Genomic DNA, 20,987 nt, shown 5'->3' on the forward strand with positions numbered 1-20,987 from the left:
TTGTCTTCATCGTTACAAATACCAACGGCTTTATTTTTCTTATAAAAATGAAAACCTATTCAACAATATCTGTAATTTGTATTTTGCAATTTATCAAGGTACCACTCCCACTTCTATGGAGATTTATATATTCTCTGTACGATTGTACATCCGAGAATTTGTTCAGAGTTTTCCTTACTGGTGAGTAGGATTTTTATGAGCAGATCTTCCAAACTGCCTGGCTGGGACCACCGGGCGTCCCTAAGTCGCTGCAGTACCCAGTCGCCTGGGCCTTTGACACAAAGAACTGCTGTCCCCCATACAAGCGCCGCCCCCTCGGGCCCCCTGCTCCAGTCCGGGAGGAAGTGGAGAGGAGGAGACTCCTCAGGAGCTCCTCCCCTCCCCTAGGCTCGGGTCCATCCCGGCTGCCAGCTCGAAGCTCCCTGCTGGGTCTCTGGGTCATAGCCCTGCAGAGAAGCCCCTCCTCCGCCGTTCCAAGCGCCCCTCTGTGCCTCGAGCTCTACCCAGTCCCAGCTACCCGGCTGGAAATTGCAGGGTGAGCTGATGAGTGGCCCATTCGGGAAACCTTGCGGGCTGCCGGAGGGGTGGTGACCGCTGAGCAGCTGGGAGCTTGAGCCAAGTGGGATAGGGAATAGGAAGTCGAGGGAGCTGGCTGGCCTGTTCGAGGCCAGCGTACAGCGGGTCTTGGGTGTGCCCAAACTTGAGGCAGAAACCTCTTGGCCTTTTGTGTCGGTGCTTCCTTGCGCGGTTTCTTTGCTCTGCCGCAGGGGTTCTGACATGGAGGGGTGTGCTTACGCTTACTTTGTGCCCCTGGTGCCACAGGGACCTGTTCTGCAGCGTCATTGGCTGTCCCTTCCACGGCTTTCTCTGAGGTGATGTCACAGCTCAAAGAGGAGGCCAGGCTGACTCGTGGTCACACATGTAGATGATGACAGAGCATCACTCCTGTCCTACTGCCCTTTGATCTTTGCAAACAGGGTCTCCGGATCGCAGATTCTCCGCCCACTTGAACCGTCCCTGTGTGCTGCAGGGCAGCGGGCAGGGTGTTGTCCTGATGTGTCCGCACTCCCTCCCATACAGAGACCCCAGTTCCAGTGACATTCCCTGCCAGACTGCCCTGCTCTGCTCTGCTCCTCTCCCAGAGCTCCCATGGCTCCAGGGTCCCCTCCAGTCAGTGTCCTCCGCACTCTCCCAACTTCTCAGACTTGCTCACTGCAGGCTGGCTGTGGGCTGGGGGAGATAAGGAGTAGAGTTCCTGTCCAAGCTTCCCAGCCCCTGGGAACGCAGGGCAACCTTTCTCTGACATTGTCCTTTTGATGGAATGGCAACACCCTCTGAGGCAAGCACACACACAGTTAGGGGCTTGCAACAACTGGATTTGAAACAATATTTCTGTCTCCCATCCCACTCCCAACACACCCTGCTGTCCTCACTCCAGGGCTAGTACATATGTGAGAAAGAAAGCCCGAGGAAAACTCATTGTGGTGAAATTGAACTAGGGAAACCTTCCTGCCTCCTGTGGGATGCAGAGGGTTGAGTGGTAAAAGCCAAGAAAGGGACTTTAAGATGTGGGAAAGTCTGCTGTTTTAAACTGAGTGATAGGTGGGTATATGGGAAGTTAATGTAATTTTAAGATAGTATTATTGTTATTTTACTGTTCTTGCATGTGAATTACATATTCTTTTATATGTGTAAATTGAATTATTTTTAGTGAAAATGGAAGAACACAAATCTATGAACATCTAGGACAGAATGCCAAAGTGGAATCTGAACCAGCTCCAATTCTGGCAGAGTAGAACTTGATGGACAATGGAAGAGATACTGAATGTATTAGAGAAAAGGAAAAGAGGGCTTAAAAAAGAAAACAGCGTAAGAGAAGTCCTATGCAATTGGATGTCGACATTACTAGTTTTCAAGTTGAGGCTAGCTGTTTGCTGAAGAACACAGCACTTTCTGACTTTAGTCCATGCAGTTTTTTAGGATTTGAAGCCAAACTGCACAATTATCTCTCCTTAGCTGCAATTTCATATCCCAGTTTTGGTTACCTACAGTCAGTTGGGGTCTTCTGCAAAGCATGATGAAATAAATGCTTTTCAATGATTAGCTCTGCCCCCACCCTAAACATAATAATTCCTTGAATTACCGATCCTAGTCAATGAGTAGCTCCCTGATTATGTGGTCAAGTATCAAGTAAGCGACCAAATAAACAATCTGATAGTGGTGATGAAGATGTTGGGGCCAGTGATGCAGTACCTTCTGATCGATCTACTACTTATTTATAAAATAAATATTTGCTTGATTGGATTAACTTTGCCCAGTGTTATTTTTGATAGTAATAGTATTGTATGAAAGGGCTCAAAGACTCACTTCTTCCCTTCTCAGTGTAACCATGGGTGGCACATTGAAATGTGGCCTCCACAGATTTTTCTACACATGTAAAAACTTAGTTCTTAGCAAGTACTGATGTGTTGCTTGTGCCTAGGAACATAGACTCCAACATTAGATTTGCTAGGTTTCAACATTTGATAATGTGCGTCGGGCAAGTGAAAAAATTCTCTGGACATAAGGGTTTGGTGGTAGTGTTTTGCTTTTTGCTCATCTATAAAATAGGAATAGTGGTGAATGTCTTGCATAATTTTATTGTCAGGATTAAGTTATTGACATAAATCACTATGGTAATATCAGGGGCCTGGTAATCAGGTATTGTTATTACCACTACAATTATCATCATTATCTTTGTTCAGATAAAAATGGGTTCATGTCCTACACATAGTAACTTGAAATTTGCACTTAAAATATACACCTAGGACATGCTAGGTAGATGCAGAGTAGATTGAATTCATCGTTGAATTAATTAGCTCTGAGAACAATGAGTATGAGTCAGGGAGGATTAGGTAAGTGGCTGGAAGATGGAGCAAAGGATCTTGTGCTGTGTATAAAGGATACCTGGAAAATATATGACCATTGTCATGTGGGCTAGAGATCCTGAACCCCAAGAGTCAAAATGGATATGGAGAAGCATTCCTTGTCTTTGGCCTTTCCATTTCCATTTTTCTGTATTTTCATTACCTTCATTTGTGGTTTTATGTTAGAGTTATCCTTACAAATTTATCTTTAATATTGCTTCTGTTGTTTCCATAGGATAGATTGTTGGAGAAGGGATTGCTCAATCTAGAAATGGGAAGACCTTTGAAACCCAGTTACCACTGTCAGATTGCTATCAGAACAGAGCACAAACATTCCCAATCCCTCCTGTAGATCAATAGTGAACTTTACAGCATTGGGTATCTTTTGCCATATTCATTTTCTTTATCTCCTTCATCTTCCCCTGATTCCTCTTCTCCCTAGCTTTGCTTTTTTTGATTGTCTTACAGACAGCATGTATCATATTTTATGTTGCCTGGTGATTCGTGAGACTCAGCGTCTTTTCATGGATGTGGCTGTTTAATTTTCTTGCTCTGTGCATATTTTATCTTAGAAGAGTAAAAATTCCTTAGATAGAAAGACGTGGAGGAAGGAAAGAGAATGTGAAATGAAAACATTTCTGGGGGACTCCAAGTGAGCTGGAAGCTATAGGGAGGGAGGGAGCAAAGAAAATATTCAAAAACCTAAGGAGTGGCCAGCCCTGACGACTTACTTACATCTTGGAAAGAAATCATCAGATTTTCCACTGTAGACAAAGAGGAAGCTATGCGGATTCCTCTTCAGGGAGATAGTTTGACTGAAGTGGTTTTAAAAAGAGTGTAGATGGAGACAGATTCCGAATCAGCTTAGTCCATGCACTATTAGGGATGTGGACAAGATCAATAGAAGAGTTATTGGGAACCATGAAGAAGGATGATATTGATAGGACTGTGATCAGTTGGATGTAAGATGAGGAAGAAGGGGCATATAACTGTGTGGTTTACTGTTTTGGTTATTTGTGGACATTAGTGGGGCAGGGTAGGGACAACACTATTGTGTATAAGTATTACTTGCTTATACCTTCTTAGCAGGGGTAAGCAGGCAGCTAGATATATCATTAATGAGGAAACCAAGTCTGAGATATGTTGTCCAAGTCTCATGGATAGGAAAGAGCAGAGCTGAGGTTCTGAGCCAGAGAGCAGGAACTCCAGGACTCAAGCTTATAATCATTTCACACTTTTCCAGAGAAAGAGTGCTGTGCTTTGAATGTGTGTTCCAAAGTTAGTGTAGTATAAGCATATCCAGAGGGGTGATTCATGGGTTCCTCAATAAGTGATTTGAATGAATTGTCATCACAGTGGTGGTGGCTTAGTTGTAAGGGGAGTATAAAAGGGTTGGCTTAGCCCCTTTCTTCAATCTCTTATGTGTGCTTTCACGCCCCCTATGTCTTTGATCATGGAATGATGACTCACGAAGGTCATTCCCAATGCAGAGCCCTTGGCTTCCAGAACTGTAAGAAATTTCTGATTTTGGTAAACTAGCAGCACCAAATGGATGCAGACATGGGGCATGTTCTCAGACAAGGTAAATAGAGATAAGGGCCAAAGATAAAAAATTTAGGGAATATTTGCATGTTACAAGAAGAAGGAATAGCAGGACAGAAAGTCAGTGGTTCCAGAAACTGAAGTTGACAGAGGTTGCTGAGACTGTAATGTTAGAGGAGATGTTAGCCTCATGGACTGAAAGGGCAGCCATGCCCAATGCTGGTCAGCAAGGACAATTACCCTTGGATATCCTGATTATGAAAGCACCTCTGGTTTTGGAGGACCTGTTTCAGTTCAGTGCATGTGTAAGATGTTAGATTATAAGGCATACCTAATGAGGAGTCTCACTAATGAAGGAGTAGGAGATGCCTGTATGCCATCGTTTCGTAATGGGTTAGTCTTCTGGTCCTGCTGTCTCGGATGTGTGTTCAGATCACAGAGGGCTTCCATTTTGCTGTAAGCTGTGCTGTGACTTTGACCAAAGAACCCTTTTCAAGAACCTGGACTGTTCAGACTGATGTTATGGGATTTCCAAGTTGCAGTTAATTAGTGTGTGGGTCAAAGGGGGTAGAATGGTCATAGCAACACTTGGTGTTTCTTGGTTTGCAGATCCAGCATTCCAGTCTTATGATAGCATTCTCCTTCCAGGTATCTGCTTTTTCTGTCTCCAATTCCATGTGAGAGATATCTTTGAACTAGGGTCTGTCCAAATCAGTATGATTTCCTTACAACTTGATTATGCCTGCAAAAACAATAAAATCACATTTAGTACTTCACAATATCTCTTTGGGGGTGCCATTCTTCCTCCTCTGCTTGTTTTCCTTCTGTGACATAAAGTGTCAAGCTCTCCATATTTGACTTCTTGAGTTTTCAAGGACTGAGCACAGTGGGTCTTCTGAACCGTCGACGCTCCATCGAGTGTTTGAGTTATTCAGCATTGTCAGTGTTGTCTGTAAGCTTGAATAGTAGGATGAATTACTACAGCTATCAGAGGATCAAATTACTGTGCTTATTTCTTTCCTGGTTTGTCATCTCCCAGCAAAATATACCATAATGTTCTTTCTTTCTTTACCTTTTCTCTGCAGAAACGGCTAGAGCCATGGCGACTCCCTCTGCTGCCTTCGAGGCCCTTATGAATGGCGTAGTGAGCTGGGATCTCCCTGATGAAGCCACCCCAAGTGAACTCCTTCTTATTGGAGAGGCCTCATTTCCTGTGATGGTGAATGACATGGGCCAGGTGCTCATTGCTGCCTCCTCCTATGGCCGAGGCCGCCTGGTCGTCTTATCTCATGAGGACTACATGGTGGAGGCCCGTCTGACCACCTTTCTCCTCAATGCTGTGGGGTGGCTGAATTCTTCCCCTGGGGCTCCCATTGGTGTGCACCCTTCCGTGGCACCTTTGGCCAAAATCCTCGAAGGCTCTGGAGTGGAGGTGAAGATTGAGCCAGAAGTGAAAGACTCCCTGGGAGTTTACTGTATTGATGCCTACAATGAAAGTATGATTGAGAAGCTGGTCCAGTTTATGAAGCAAGGAGGGGGTTTGCTCATAGGTGGCCAAGCCTGGGATTGGGCCAACCAGGGCGATGACGAAAGGGTTCTTTTCACATTCCCTGGCAATCTTGTGACCAGTGTGGCAGGAGTATATTTCACCGACAACAAAGGGGACACAAGTTTCTTTAAAGTCTCGAAGAAGATGCCCAAGATCCCAGTTTTAGTTACGTAAGTACCTTACCCCCATGAGATGTAAGCCCTAGTTTAAAAAGCAGGTGTGGTTCTTATATTTAGGATGCTATTAGGCTAATAGAAGATAACTTGGCACTTGTACATGGATTCATAATACATCAACTAGATTTTTACGATATCATGAGGTTAACAGGAGCATGGTCTTTCTTGCTACCGTCTTCCAGATCAGGTCATTTAGGTCTTTGAGGGGAGGAATCTAATAACCTTTATATCCTTCCATGTTTGATATAACAAAATACTCTGCTCACCCAAAAATTGGCATGAATCCAGGGAGACTTCTAGGAGAAGGTAGCTTGCAACCTAACTCTGAAGAACAGGAAAAGGACAATAAAGATCCCCTAAGACCAATCTAGAAAGCTACAGAAATAATTTTAAATGTCTTGCCAGAGGGGTTACGATGGAAGTGAGAAGTCGAGGATGGTGCAAATTATGGCAAATTATGTGTGCTCAATTTTATCTCTGAGAGCAAAACACCAGATGCCTGGTGATCAGGAATGAAGGAAGCAGGTGTGTGTACTATGTAGGCTGCACTTGAACTTGGCTAAGAGCATGCCTCATTCTGCCCTGCTCTGCCCAGTGCACAGAGTGCCAAACATATCCTGGATTAGTAAGGGCTCAGAATACAACTGTTGAATGTATGATTGAATGGCTGAATAAGAGGGCTAGAAATGACAATAGTCTAAACTAAGCTACTTGCTTTATCATATGTTAACATTCTTAGCATCCTTGGAACAAAGAATACTGGAATTTCTGGTAAGAGTGGATTAAATAAAGCAGGATATGATGAAGAGGGTAGAGCTGTGACTTCAGCTTGGCATAAAACTCTTAAGGAAGTCTCAGGAAAATCAATTAAGATCAATTTTCTCTCTCTTTCAGATAATAAGTTCCTTTGTCTAATTTTAACTTAGATATTAAGTTTCCACGATGGAGCTCAAATTCATTTTGTTTATTCATTCACATATTCATTCATTCATCCATAGTTTATTGAACATACTGTATTTTTCAGACACAATGTCTTATTTCAAGAATATAGTTTACAAAGATTTGAGAATGAGGAACACAAACATCTCACCTGACCTGGAGGAAATGTCAAAAGCCAAATGGCTGTTGGTTGCAAGAGAGCTCTGCTTTCTGCACACAGGATGACCTACACAAGTCCTTTCAGTTCCCTTCTGACAGAACTGTGTTGATATAGAAGCTCCCTTTGACTTTAGTCCCTTGAAACTGAATTTTCATTCTGCAGTGATTTCTGTTTGTTCACTGATGTCATCAGATGTGACGAAGCAATAGTCCATTTCACAGATGATCACACTTGGATTGTTGGCGTCGTCCAAGAACCACAGCTTACAACCACTCCCGTGAAACAGGCATCAACAAACATTATAAATTGATGTTAATATGTGTCCCCTTCAGTTGCCAAATCTATAAAAGGACATTAAACACAAAAAGCATTATTTGCAGATAGCGAAAGATTGTACAAGTTTGAAAATTTGTTTTTACTTGAAAGTGGCTCAAATAAAAAGATGAAGAACCAAATTACTGAAGACAAGTGAATGCAATTACCCAAGTAGCTTGAAAAGTAATCTGAATAGCTATTCAGTTTATTTATAACAAAGATTCACACATCTTTAGAGGTCTTTGCTAGCTTTACGAGGGTGAAAGTTAATGGAAAAATGGAATCAGAAGATAAGTCTATTTTATTGCAAACATATTTTTAAAAATTCATGCATAGTTTTTTCATGATGCACATTTTCCATGAATTCTTGTAAAGATCCTTTCTATGTTAGGTATGCATAGACTGCAGAAAGTCAGTAAATGAAACAAAGATTACAAAAAACTTTATGACAAAAATTTATAATTTATACAAAATGAGCAGTTTTTGGAGATACAAGTTACTAAAATTTCACACACCAAAATATAAAGCATAAAACATGTTGAATAAGTCAAATTGCAATTAAAACATCAATTGCTAAATGCAGCTGGATTCTAGAAGACTTTGGCAGAAAAACTGATGCATTCATATGAAGTTTTAAGTTTATTTAATTAAAGTTAACTTCTCAGTTTGGATAATTGCACTGTGATTCTATACTATGTGAAACTAGAAGAAGCTAGGTAAAAAATATGTAGGTATAGACATTCCATGCGTTGTATTTGCAACTATTTACATTTTTTAATTTAAAAGTAATTTAATTAAATCAACAGCACAAAAAATCTTCAGGTCCTGATAGTTTCTCTGAATAATTTATCCAATTGTCAAGCAAAAACTAGCACCAACCCTACATAAAATGTTCCAGAAATTGGTTACTCAAAACCATGTCAATTCCATAATGTTGCAAATTGCTGTTGATGTTATATTGGGACTCTTAATTGACTGGGATGATATTCTACCAGCTCTAACTTCGGACCAGAAATGGTCTCCCCAAGAAACTGTTCAACCCATCTGGACAATAAGTAGCTGGACTCTATGCTTGGTATACGTTTGCAAGGAAAGAATCTTGATTGAATTTGAACTGTAATACTACATCAAGGTGGAGGAATCCACCAGGGGGGAGGGGCGTGGGAAAGGGTGGGGGGATTCCCAGAGCCTATGAAACTGTCACATAATGCAAAAATAATTAATAATAAAAAAAATGTTCCAGAAATTAGAAACAGGAAAAAAAATTTCCCCTTCATGGATTAAACCAGTACTTCTCCATTACTTAAATTGAAGAAATGTGTTATAAGAAAGCAACGTAGAAACGTCCTTCATGAACATAAGTGAAAACCTTTTTGTTTTTAATAAAATATTTATTTATTTGTACTGCAGAGGTAGAGTTGCAGAGAATGAGAGAAAGAGAGAGAGAGAGAGAGATATCTTCCATTCACTGGCTCACTTGCCAAATGGCTGCATAACCAAAGCTGGGCTGGTCCAAACCCAGGAGCCAGGAGCTTCTTCTAGCTCTCCCATGTGCAGGGCCAGCATTTGAACCAGGTACTCTGGTAAAGGTCACAGGCGCCCTAAACTTCATCAAATGCCCGTCTCAAGAGGAGAAATCTTGATGTTAATACATTAATTCATAACACAGTAATCCACTTCTCCATGGACTTTCTTTGTAAAAAATAAATAACTTCTAAAATTCAAAATACACAACTTTACGATCTGAATCAAAGCCTTTGATGTTGCTTGAAAAATTTTTTTTAAAAAATTGGAAAATTCTGGTTAGCCATGTTTAGGTAGACAGCTATAGGAAGGAGGTTTTTTTTCCTCCTTTCAATGCTTATGCTTTATTCACACACTCTGAATCCAAAGGCCTAGTGAACCTGTTAGTCTTGGGATAGAGGTCGCTTCCTGAGGCCATTGCCCTTACTTACCCTCTGTTCCCTGGAGGAGGTATGAGAGAGAGGGAGAGGATAGAGGGGTTGTCTCTGAGTCACAGGTGGCATTAGAGCAGTGTCACCCTCTCTCTTTGGCTCAAGCTCAAAGCACTTTAGACAGAGTATTGTCCCTCTAGTTGTGGGCCTTGTTGAACAATTTTAAAGGTTATGTTTCAAGCAGTCGGAGAGTCATCTTCAACTGGTGTAGTGATTCCCTTCTCCTCAGGTAAGGGTTATACTTGCAAACAGGACCTGAGTTTTCCCATCAGAGTTCTGCCAGCAGCAGAAAGTACTGGACAAATACAGTGAGCATGCCATCTTCCATTTTCAGGTTTTACTTATAGCTGCCTTCTGACACAACAGTTGCTGTCATTTTATTTAATAAAAGCTTCAGAATCAGCTTCGGAATCTCAAACTGATAAAAGGCCTCTAACCTTGACTCACCATAATTCCACTAGTTATCTAGGCCTTCATCTCCTGTTTCGGCCTTACAGGTGCATAGACAATAAATATGTGATGTTGAACAAAGCCTTGGAGCGTGGATATACATTGTGGAGTCCTAGATACAGACAGTAAAATTTCCTTGAGTTCAGGCAACCAGAGGGTCTCTCCAGAGCTAAGGGCAGTTAGTTCCCTTGCTCCACTTTTTGAGATGAAAATAATTTCTCACTAAGCTCCAACTAAACTCAATTCACTGTAGATTTCATTTGTAGAATATACCTCAGGGAAATGTGTGAACAGTTCCTTAGGAGAATAAAAGAAGATTTCTCTTAAGTAGTTTCTATATTATTTAAAGGGCTGAAGTAAACATGAATACAGAGTGTTTAAGCTAGAGTATTGGGGAAACTCAACAGAACTTTCTTTGCCATTCCCTCCAGAGAGCTGGTGCTCTGAGAACGAGCAGAGCAGAACTGTCATGGAGCTTTCCTGTCTTCTCTTCCAGTTTCCATATGCAGGAAGGTCAGGTCAGATATGCACACCCTGTCTTCCGACTCTTCCATCAGGGCTAAAAATAACATACATACATTCATAAAGCCAACATTTCCAGAGCACTTGGCTGTATTTCGCGCACTGTTCCAAGAGTTGTTCTTCTAACGGAAATTGTATGTGATCTTTTGCAGTTGTGAAGATGACCTGTCTGAGGACAGAGAGGAACTCCTACATGGGATTTCAGAGCTGGACATCAGCAACTCGGACTGTTTCCCATCCCAGCTGCTAGTGCACGGGGCTTTAGCCTTTCCTCTGGGGTTAGATTCCTACCATGGCTGTGTTATTGCAGCTGCCCGCTATGGCCGTGGCCGGGTGGTGGTGACTGGCCACAAGGTGTTATTCACCGTTGGTAAACTAGGCCCCTTTCTGCTTAATGCTGTCCGCTGGCTAGATGGGGGCCGTAGAGGCAAGATTGTGGTGCAGACAGAGCTGAGAACACTGAGTGGCTTGCTTGCAGTGGGAGGCATAGACACCAGTATTGAGCCCCATCTCACCAGTGATGCCAGTGTCTATTGCTTTGAACCCACGAGTGAGGTAGGGGTCAAAGAGCTGCAGGAGTTTGTAGCAGAAGGGGGTGGGCTATTTGTCGGAGCCCAAGCTTGGTGGTGGGCCTTCAAGAACCCAGGGGTGTCTCCTTTGGCTCGATTCCCAGGAAACTTGCTCCTCAACCCTTTTGGCATCAGCATCACAAGCCAGAGCCTCAATCCAGGGCCCTTCCGTACTCCTAAAGCAGGGATAAGGACCTACCATTTCCGTTCGACTCTGGCTGAGTTCCAGGTTATAATGGGCAGGAAGCGAGGCAATGTGGAAAAGGGTTGGTTAGCAAAGCTGGGCCCAGATGGTGCAGCTTTCCTCCAGATTCCCGCAGACGAGATCCCTGCATATATGTCTGTGCACCGACTCCTGAGGAAGCTGCTAAGTCGCTATCGGCTCCCTGTAGCAACCCGAGAGAATCCTGTTATCAACGACTGCTGCAGGGGCGCGATGCTTTCCCTGGCCACTGGCTTGGCCCACTCGGGAAGTGACCTCTCTCTGTTAGTGCCAGAAATTGAAGATATCTACAGCAGCCCGTATCTGCGCCCGTCAGAATCTCCTATCACCGTCGAGGTCAACTGCACCAACCCAGGTGAGGAATGTCCCGGAAATCTCTCGGTGAGATCCTGGTATCATGGGAACTAATGGAACAGGGGCATGGTGATTACGGCAGCTAAATGATGGTGTCTGATCACCTCTGGAGGGCCATCTCCAGCCTGTATTTCATGCTGCCAAGGAGACAGATGGTGGCATGTTAGCTGCTGTTTGGAAAAGTCTAGAGAGAGCAGTGTCAATAGGAAGAGATGTGCAGAATTCATGGTGTGTGTTTGTGGAAATACTGAGCAGGATTGAGTTCAGGAAAACAGATGAAATCTGCTCTTCTCTGTTTTTGGCAGGCACCAGGTATTGCTGGATGAGTACTGGGCTATACATACCTTCAAGACAAATTATAGAAGTCTCACTGCCCGAAGCTGCTGCCTCTGCTGACCTGAAGGTGAGACTATGCTGTATTCTCCTTCCATACCATGGAACCGAGGTTATCTTGCCTTCACAGTTGGTAGCTTAGTTGGTTCTCACAAAAACTATTGGCAATGCAAGGTAGGTGCTTTTTCCTCTATTTTAAGTACAAGGCAACTAATGTACTGAAAAGCTGAGTTAATTTAAACATTGGAAGTTGAGACAAGAGTCCCAAACTCAACCCTGACCCAGTTTCTGGCTTTTAAGTTTTGTGATTTTTTTAATTCTCAGTTCCTGGTTCCAGCACTGACCCAGTCCCAACCAGGCAGTCACTGGGGATTACACCAGTGGACTGGAGATCTTTATCTGTTTCTCTTCTATTCTCTAAACTTTGCCTTTTAAATATAGAAACACAGAGACAGAGTGGCAAGTACAGAGAAACAGACTAAGGGACCATTTGTGGGAGTTGAGCCTCCACAGAATCAGCCCAATGGCTGACACCTGATACTTCTCACGCTAATGTCTCAACATGTCTCAATTTGAGGCAATATTTGAATCCCTTGGGTTTATGTGACCACGGGAAATGCTACAGGTGCATGGGTTTATCGTGTTAATGGTTGGAAGACTAGGCATGCATGAGGACATTACCTAATGGTCCTTTTCCAAATCCTAACATCCTAGGCTCTTTCTTTTACCAACCCATGGCCTGTGTTGACTCTATGTGGATCTCTCTGCTCCAGATCCAGATTGGCTGCCACACAGATGACCTGACCAGGGCCAGCAAGCTGTTCCGAGGTCCACTTGTGATTAATCGATGCTGCCTGGACAAACCCACAAAATCGATCACCTGCCTTTGGGGTGGCCTTCTCTATATCATTGTGCCTCAGAGCTGCAAACTGGGTTCTGTGCCCATTACCGTTAAGGGAGCTGTTCATTCTCCATATTACAAGCTCGGTGAGTGGAAATCGTGGGATGCACTCTGAGGGCAAAACAAAAGCAGGGGATGGGATTTGACTGGTGTTGTTAGTGGCAGAAGGAGAGAAACAAAATAGCCGAGGGAAGGCAGTTGGGTTTCCAGAAATAAAACATCTCAGTTGAGGAGATAAAATCACATCTGTGTAGACTTCATAGATGTTGCTCACGATCTTGATATTTTCTTCTTGGGAGCATCCAAGCTGTTAAGTCTTAACCTTAAGGATTTGGGCAAATGTATTTAAGCCCGGTTGTCTCTCTTTCTAGGGGAGACATCCCAAGAAGAGTGGAAAAGACGTATCCAAGAGAATCCAGGTCCCTGGGGTGAGCTAGCGACAGATAACGTCATCTTGACGGTGCCAACGGCAAACCTTCGCACTCTGGAGAACCCTGAGCCCCTGCTCCGCCTCTGGGATGAGGTGATGCAAGCTGTGGCTAGGCTGGGAGCCGAGCCCTTCCCTTTGCGTCTGCCCCAGAGGATTGTTGCCGATGTGCAGATATCTGTCGGTGGGTGCTCTAAGTGAACTCTATACATTTTACGTTCCAATGTCTTTTTTTTTTTTTTTCTCACAACCACTCAGTGGGTAACCAGTAGGATAAAAATGTTGTAATGGAAAGACATAGATTGGCTATTTGTTATTTAAATGGGAAAGAAAGAAATGTAATAAGGAAATAAAGGACAGGCGTAAGGCAGTATGTGGAGATGCATCATCAAAGACATCAAGAAATATCACCTGAGCTCCCAGATGTCATTCTGGGAACCTCAAGGAGTGAATAAATATGGCAGAGGACTTCAACTTATTTCAGAGTTGTTGGGAGAACCTTTCAACCTGGAGAAGACATTGAGTAGACATCTTTGCCTATAGTCAAGGAGCCTAAAAGTTGAGAATATAGACATGAAAGAATCATGGAAACTGCACTAGGCCCTCATTTTATTGGCTTTCATAGATGATCATTACACAATATTGTATACATGTAGACAGTTCCTTACCCAGGCAATGAGATGGGGGCCACCATCAAAGAGCTCTAGATATTAAGAAATGGATATGACACAAGTTGGCCTAGATAAGAACTTTCACAAAATTAAAAAAAAATAGTAGTATGGATGGCTATTTGTAATTTTCATCTCCTCCCATGTACATACTCCTTAAAGTCACAGTAAAGACTAAAGAATTATTACGAAAGAGGAGAATAAGAAGGAAGACCTGGAAGGACTCTGCTTTGGATTGCTCTTATGATAATTATGGGTCCCTTAGCCATATGTTAATGTGTCAGAAAGTCATTTTATCTATGTGCTCTCATTTTCTTGAGTTTGAAAAAGAGCTTAAAAGGTTCACTGGGTATTTTAGAAGAGAAGTAACAGAGATGAACTTCGTAAGGTGAAGCAGGAAGGATGCTAACCCTCTCTTCCTCCTTCCTGCATTTTCCAGGTTGGATGCATGCCGGATACCCCATTATGTGCCATCTGGAGTCAGTACAGGAACTCATCAATGAGAAGCTCATCAGAACCAAGGGGCTGTGGGGCCCTGTCCACGAGCTGGGCCGCAACCAGCAGCGACAGGAATGGGAATTCCCACCACACACCACTGAGGCCACCTGCAACCTATGGTGTGTTTATGTGCATGAAACAGTCTTGGGCATTCCTCGAAGCCGTGCAAACATTGCCCTATGGCCCCCAGTTCGGGAAAAAAGAGTTCGAATCTACCTGAGCAAGGGGCCCAATGTGAAAAACTGGAATGCCTGGACTGCCCTGGAGACATATTTACAGGTACTGGTCAAAGGGTGATTAGAGACCCCTGAAGCAACCATCATGGCCACCTTGATATCTGATACTCTGGTAATTCGAGGGGGCCCCCACTGTACCTGTCTGCTGCACTGGACCATGGGAGATCCTTTTTGAGTTCAAATGTGACTGCCTCCCAATGCATCACCTTTGCATGACCCTAAAGCAGATACAATAAATAGACTCAGCCTCACCTTCCATTCCATAGAGATATAGGAGATTAGACAGAAAATACTGAGAAGAGTTCAACAAAGAGGCAAGCATAGCACTATAAAGTATATATTATGCAGTATACTTAACATCTCTGCCTTTAAAACCAAGTTCTACTTGTTAGTTATCTAAAACCAGCCATACATACATTACACATGGGATATGGCCCATTTTTTCTTGAACTAGTGGATTGTCTCATTATTATGACTTAGCTGTGCCTGAAATTGCATCTTTTGCAGGCAACTCCAAGATTCCCACCTGCCCTAGCATAAAGGTTGCCTTTGCCTTTGACATTAGTGTTTGATACTTTAGGTATCTCCCCACAGTGATTGGGTCAGTTCCCAGCTCACTGTGGAGAATATCATCCCCTTAAGTTCTGAAACTTAGTCGCAGGCCAGTAGGGTTCTATTTTGGGTCCTTAACGTGCTTGAGGGCTTCTGTTCTTTCCCATCAACATTAAAATGGTGAAAAATAGTCAGGGAAGCTTTGCTTTAACCTCGTCAATAAAATGCTTTTTCCAAGAAGCAAAAGTTCTTCATCAGTGAAATAAAGCTGGAAATGGCCTAAAAAGTTCTGTAACTGTGGTTGTCATGAACCTTATGACATCAGGACGACTGCTTCTCACAACTCAGTCGTGTTACTTATCTAGAATATCTAAAGTCTTCTACTTCCATCTGACTTCCTTTTTTCCCAAGGTCCATTTTAGCAACCTTGTAAATTGACAGATCCCTGATTTTGTTGGCATGATTGGTGTGGTAGTTTCCTAGTTGCTGGGCTTAACTTTGCAACTATTCAAAGATTGAAACATATCAACCAACTTTAAATCCTTGTGTAACTTCCCATGAACTATATAAATAATGACACTGATAGGATTAATATTAACCAATTCACTTATTAACCCTCTGCTGTGTGGCATACCCTAGATTAACTCTAAGTTCCCCCTTTGGCCTAGAAAATGGAAGAGTAGGACGTAAGATTAGCAGGAAAAACAAATAATTAGTGATAGAAATCAAAGTAATTTAAGGGATTTCATACTTTGAATCCACTTAGAGTGTTGAACCCTTGTTTTATATCTTCAATGTCTCATCTTGTCCTTTCTTTTTTTTCTCAGCTACAGGAAGCCTTTGGCTGGGAGCCATTCATCCGTCTCTTCACTGAGTATAGGAACCAGACCAACTTGCCCACAGACAATGTCGACAAAATGAATCTGTGGGTCAAGATGTTCTCACAACAAGTGCAGAAGAACTTGGCTCCGTTCTTTGAGGCCTGGGCCTGGCCCATCCAGAAGGAAGTGGCTACCAGCCTGGCCTATTTGCCTGAATGGAAGGAAAATATTATGAAATTGTACCTCCTCACACAGATGTAAGGAGTGCCCATCGAGGTGGCAGGTAGAGAGGTTTGGGGAGGTAGGCAGAGGTGGGGATTTATTCCTCTGCCTCTGTCCACTAGGGTTCTGGCCTTGTCCTCTTAGTTCAAGCTCCTGTACCATATTACCTATGTCCATCTCCAGAAGTGGGCTAAGAGTATGGGCAACAAGTGCAGTAAGAATTTACCAGGAACAAAGCATTGTATTTAGGAATCCTGGTCCCCTGCTTTCAGCTTTCATATTTCTTCCTGATCCTCTATTGGCCCAGTTTTAAGATCCTGGGAGGCAGTTTCTATAGCAGCCCTAGTTTTGCCATTGTGATATCCTGAACACTCTCTCTGAGCTTTTAAGTTTAAATGGACTTTCCAGAAGTCTAAGCACAAAACTCAACAAAAATATATGTTGCCCAGAAGGCTGTTCCTATAACTCATATTTTGTGTCTTTGGTAGTTTTAAAAGTAAAAGCAGTAATATTTGTTAGGAAGAACCTAGATGAGGGTTAGTGCCTGAGAAAATCATTTTGTCTCTTGACTCACATTTTCTGATGTGTGAAATGGGGACAAAAGTCCCTGCGTCAGAGTTGTCTTGCAGATTCAGGTTGGTAATTTTAGAGAAGTCTGTGGACTCTATGATAGATCCTACCCAAAGAATTTTCTTTAATATAATACTAGTTCACAGAAAAATGAGCTTTGCATTTCCCATTCTATTTCCTTCTCTTAGACATTGGATCATCATAGCTACTTAATATAGTCTCTCTGTGTTCAAATCCTGGTTCTTTCACCTGTTAGTTGTCAGAGCTTGACTTTTTTTTTTCTTAACTACTCTGTGACTCAGTTTCCTTAGCTATAAAATTGGATCAATTGTGCAGGATTAAATGTGAGGGAAAGATCTGATAGTCTCTCTGAGAATGATAACATTATGTGGCAGTTACTAGGTGTTGAGAAAATGTTTTATCTGCCATTGTTATTGTCTAATTACCTCAATATTGGTTTGAAGCTGGACTTTACTTTTAGATGGCATTTACAGACACGGTCATTGTTAAATTTGTTTCATCCTACACTTAAGGTACCAATCTCTAAAAGGATTTTGATGCCAGCAATGCCTACTGATCTGAAGAAAGGCCTCTAAATTAAAACTGTGATTTTCTAAAACAATTTATATTTTACACTTTTTATTAGTTCTATCTTTAGGTGAAATGTTTTTTGTTCAGTTAAGAGCGGATGTCTCACAAAGACCAGAATCATTTCCTGACGGTGCTTGTCCTTAATAATCTGGAGGCACCAATCTACCAAAGGTTTATATTTTGGTAATTAAGTATCCGTGACAATCACTGTCAAGAGTTGATTACCAGCTTGGCAGAGTCAGTTCATGTGCAGATTACTTTGGACCAAGACACTTGGATAGAGCTGATCCAAAGTTCATTAAATTGTCATATTCTCTTGAATTTTCCTGTTGTTATTCCATTTCCTCATATTTTTAACTAGAGTTGGGTCTCAAAGAAGGGTGCTGTATCTACCCAGGTGATTTTCCTTTAGTTTACTCCATTTTTATAAACTTAAGTATGCCATTTTACTTGTTTAATTGCTAATTGGGTGAATGCATAGCCAGTAGGATTTATCCTACATAATTCTTTGGACTTCTTTACATTTAATTTCTCATCCCTTGAATTATTTCCTATTATTTAGTGCATATATATTATCTAGGTGTTTTGAACAAAGATATTAAATATTTGCTTATTATTTGAAATTGTATCAATTATAGAATGTTAAGTATGTGCTAGATATTGCACCTGTTCCTTTATATGTGTGTTTATCTGTTATTTAATTGTATGAGATTAATCGTATGAGATGGAAACAATTGTCACATTTTGTGATTGAGAGAAGTGGATTTTCTGGACGTTCAGTAGATTACCTAAAGCTGTATTGCTGATAGGTGGTAGAATTGGAGTTCTTAACTGCAGTTACTTGAATGGCCAAAGGAATGAATAAATAAGGATAACAACTGGCAAAGAGAAGGCCTTTATTGTCCCTAATTGCCATTGGCTGCTAATTCTTACCCCTAATCAAATTTTGTGAGAACCAAAAGGTTCCCTTTTTTATTCTAAATGTTGGGTAAAAATGAAAACTTAAGGTAGGCTCCTGAAGTGTTTTGTAATAAATGATGCTAGGGTGGGGGTTGTAGCATCAGTCATCAGTTAGACTCTGAGTATTTAGATCTCAGCCTTTCAAAGGCATAATCAAGCATTCTCTAACTTACTGGATTTTGAGTATTGGAGTATTTTGATAAAGTGTCTGACTCCCAAAAGTTCCAAATAGTATATTTTCTCAAAGAGGAACTTGGATGTTTCAGTCTTTTATGATGTTTGTATCCATTCTTACCCTTGTTAACAAATTTTTTTAGCAGTACAACCTGGGAATCTTTTAAAAATATAGAGCCATGTATGTTACCTCCTGTGTAAAAACCCCCAATGGGACTTCCAATGTAAGATAGACTAAACATATAAAAGTTTGTATCTCCTCCTTCTGCAGGCCCCACTGAAACTGAAGTCAAGAAATAAGAAAATGGAGTTGAAACATCACAGCAATGGAAATTGAAGACATTTAGTTGTAAGTGGAGAACTCAACAGATTTCTGCAAGAGAGAAAATGGCTAAAGCCTGATAATGAATAGAAGAGTGAAAATATATTTCAGACAAAATATAAATGGATGTAAACAAATAAACAAAAAATCCCAAAGAGACTTGGGCACCTGAAAAATCTGTTAAGCAAGTATACCAATTGTAGAATTGAATCCCAGTTTTACTCTGATCCCATCCTTGTGCACAGATTACAGGTAACTTGTTGATATCAGTTAAAATTTTGTGACTCTTGTTGTTTGTATAAAGGAATTGAATAAATCATCCAAGTACAGATAGGAGTTGGCACTCCAGGATAAATGCTTCTTTTGTTGAGATAAGTGGGTTCCCTAGCCTGTCAGCTAAATTTTTTTTTTAATAAACAATTGAGACTCCCTACTCCAGTGCTTAGAAGGCTTAGAGTAACAGACTTGTCCTTACAAGAAGAGAGGAAATACATACCACATCCTATAAGTGCAGTAGTTAAGTTCATTCTTTGGTGTGAATGATCATCTAGGAATCCCCAGACCTGGTGGTGGGGAGGGAAGAATAGGGAAGAAGCATATGAAAAATAAATAGGTAGGATTAAGCATTTAAAAAAAAATATAACAAATACTGGAGGAAATAAAGTCAATGTGGAAAAAAACAAGTTGAACTTCCAATAGTACCTTCAGAGAAATTAGTTAACACTTGTGTTGGAAACAAGGTACTGCAAAGAAAGGAAAAAAAAAAATACTCTGAGAATAAGACAAACCCTCTGCAAATGGAATAAAGCCTCAATATATTTAGTATGTAAGATAGAAAATAATATTGAGAGAATATTCCAGAATATACCTCCCCAAAGCACAGAAAGTATGAAAAAAAAAGACATAGACAATCAAATCAATGTCTTTTCAAGGAATTTCTAGAAGGCAGAATACACAAAATATACAAAGAAATAAAAAAAGAACAGAGTTAAGATTTCAGACCTAGGATGTCTCATTTAACCTGTGTCTGAGAACAGTCTGGGAAAACATTGAAAATATTGAAGGGGAGTTATTGCAAATGGCAGGTGGTGGTAGCAATGGTGAGGAAGTTACATCAGGTCATTGAGATTGTCTCAACTAAAAAGAAATGAGAAATAGACTAGCAGCAGATTTTAGCATCAGCAACATTGAATACTGATTATCGACTTGGCAGTGTTTCCCCATTTGGCTCATAGAAAAAAATTTGTAGCTGAAATTCCATCAAGGCAAATAATTCAGAGCACCATTAAAATAAAAGACATTTTTTGATGCAAAATTTTCTGCAAAGCCTGCTGCCTTTGCACCTTTTCTGGGGAAACACCTTGAAGTAGTTCTCCAGCAAAACCAGGGTGAAAACCCAAGATGAAGGATAAATGCCCTGCAGAAAGCAATGGGTGTTACCCTGGATGTTTTGCTGTAGAGTGACCATTATCCAAAAGGATCTCTCACTGCAGGGAACAGTATTCTGGCAGACCTGTATCAGTGGAGAGTGCAGTCTTGGGTTTTCCAGGAAGAAAGTGCATTCTGTGCCATAAATAGTGTCACTCAGAAACTGGAATGTTGGAGAATAAGGAGGACACCCATTCTTTGTCAACAAGAAAGAAAACCAAATCAAAATCATGTCAAGAAATTCAGGTCCAACTATGAAAAAAATTAAAATTGGCAATCGTGATGATTTTGATTTGTTCATGGAATGTAAGAGACTCAGTTGGTGATTGTCAGTAGATAAAATTTCCTTCCAGTGGTACATGGACCCACAATATTGTTTATGTAGCAAAGAAAATATCCTAACATCTTGATAATCAGTAAAAAACTTAAACTGCCAACATTATATATAGGACATTTATTGGTATCTGTGTTCTCTGGTAAGCCTATCAACAAAACATGAAAGACCTAGTTTTGATTCATAACTGAAGTTGTAAATAACTAATGCTGACAAATTAAGGAACAATTAAATCAGGAAAAGTTGAGAATTAGTTGTGGAAAGAGAGATGGAAGGAATAATTGTGCTAT

The 20,987-nt window shown here is 41.3% G+C and overlaps 1 protein-coding gene across 4 annotated transcripts in view; it reads left to right on the forward strand.

Moving 5' to 3' along the window:
• Positions 1 to 20,987, forward strand: part of LOC101520372 (TRPM8 channel-associated factor 1) — a 40,320-nt gene extending 19,333 nt beyond the window's left edge. For 2 of the 4 annotated variants that reach the window (XM_004594328.4, XM_058654926.1), the window contains exons 2-9: positions 5,534 to 6,167; positions 10,667 to 11,661; positions 11,966 to 12,063; positions 12,767 to 12,980; positions 13,266 to 13,505; positions 14,429 to 14,766; positions 16,103 to 16,353; positions 18,885 to 20,987. In XM_004594328.4, the coding sequence (XP_004594385.2) occupies positions 5,548 to 6,167; positions 10,667 to 11,661; positions 11,966 to 12,063; positions 12,767 to 12,980; positions 13,266 to 13,505; positions 14,429 to 14,766; positions 16,103 to 16,353; positions 18,885 to 18,894 (2,766 nt within the window). In that variant the 5' untranslated portion in view covers positions 5,534 to 5,547 and the 3' untranslated portion in view covers positions 18,895 to 20,987. Of the gene's footprint in view, positions 1 to 432; positions 536 to 5,533; positions 6,168 to 10,666; positions 11,662 to 11,965; positions 12,064 to 12,766; positions 12,981 to 13,265; positions 13,506 to 14,428; positions 14,767 to 16,102; positions 16,380 to 18,884 lie in introns of those variants that run through there. The other 2 variants (XM_058654927.1, XM_004594329.4) reach the window with 2 other exon arrangements.

Source organism: Ochotona princeps, chromosome 25, assembly GCF_030435755.1.
Source record: "Ochotona princeps isolate mOchPri1 chromosome 25, mOchPri1.hap1, whole genome shotgun sequence".
NCBI lineage: Eukaryota > Metazoa > Chordata > Mammalia > Lagomorpha > Ochotonidae > Ochotona > Ochotona princeps.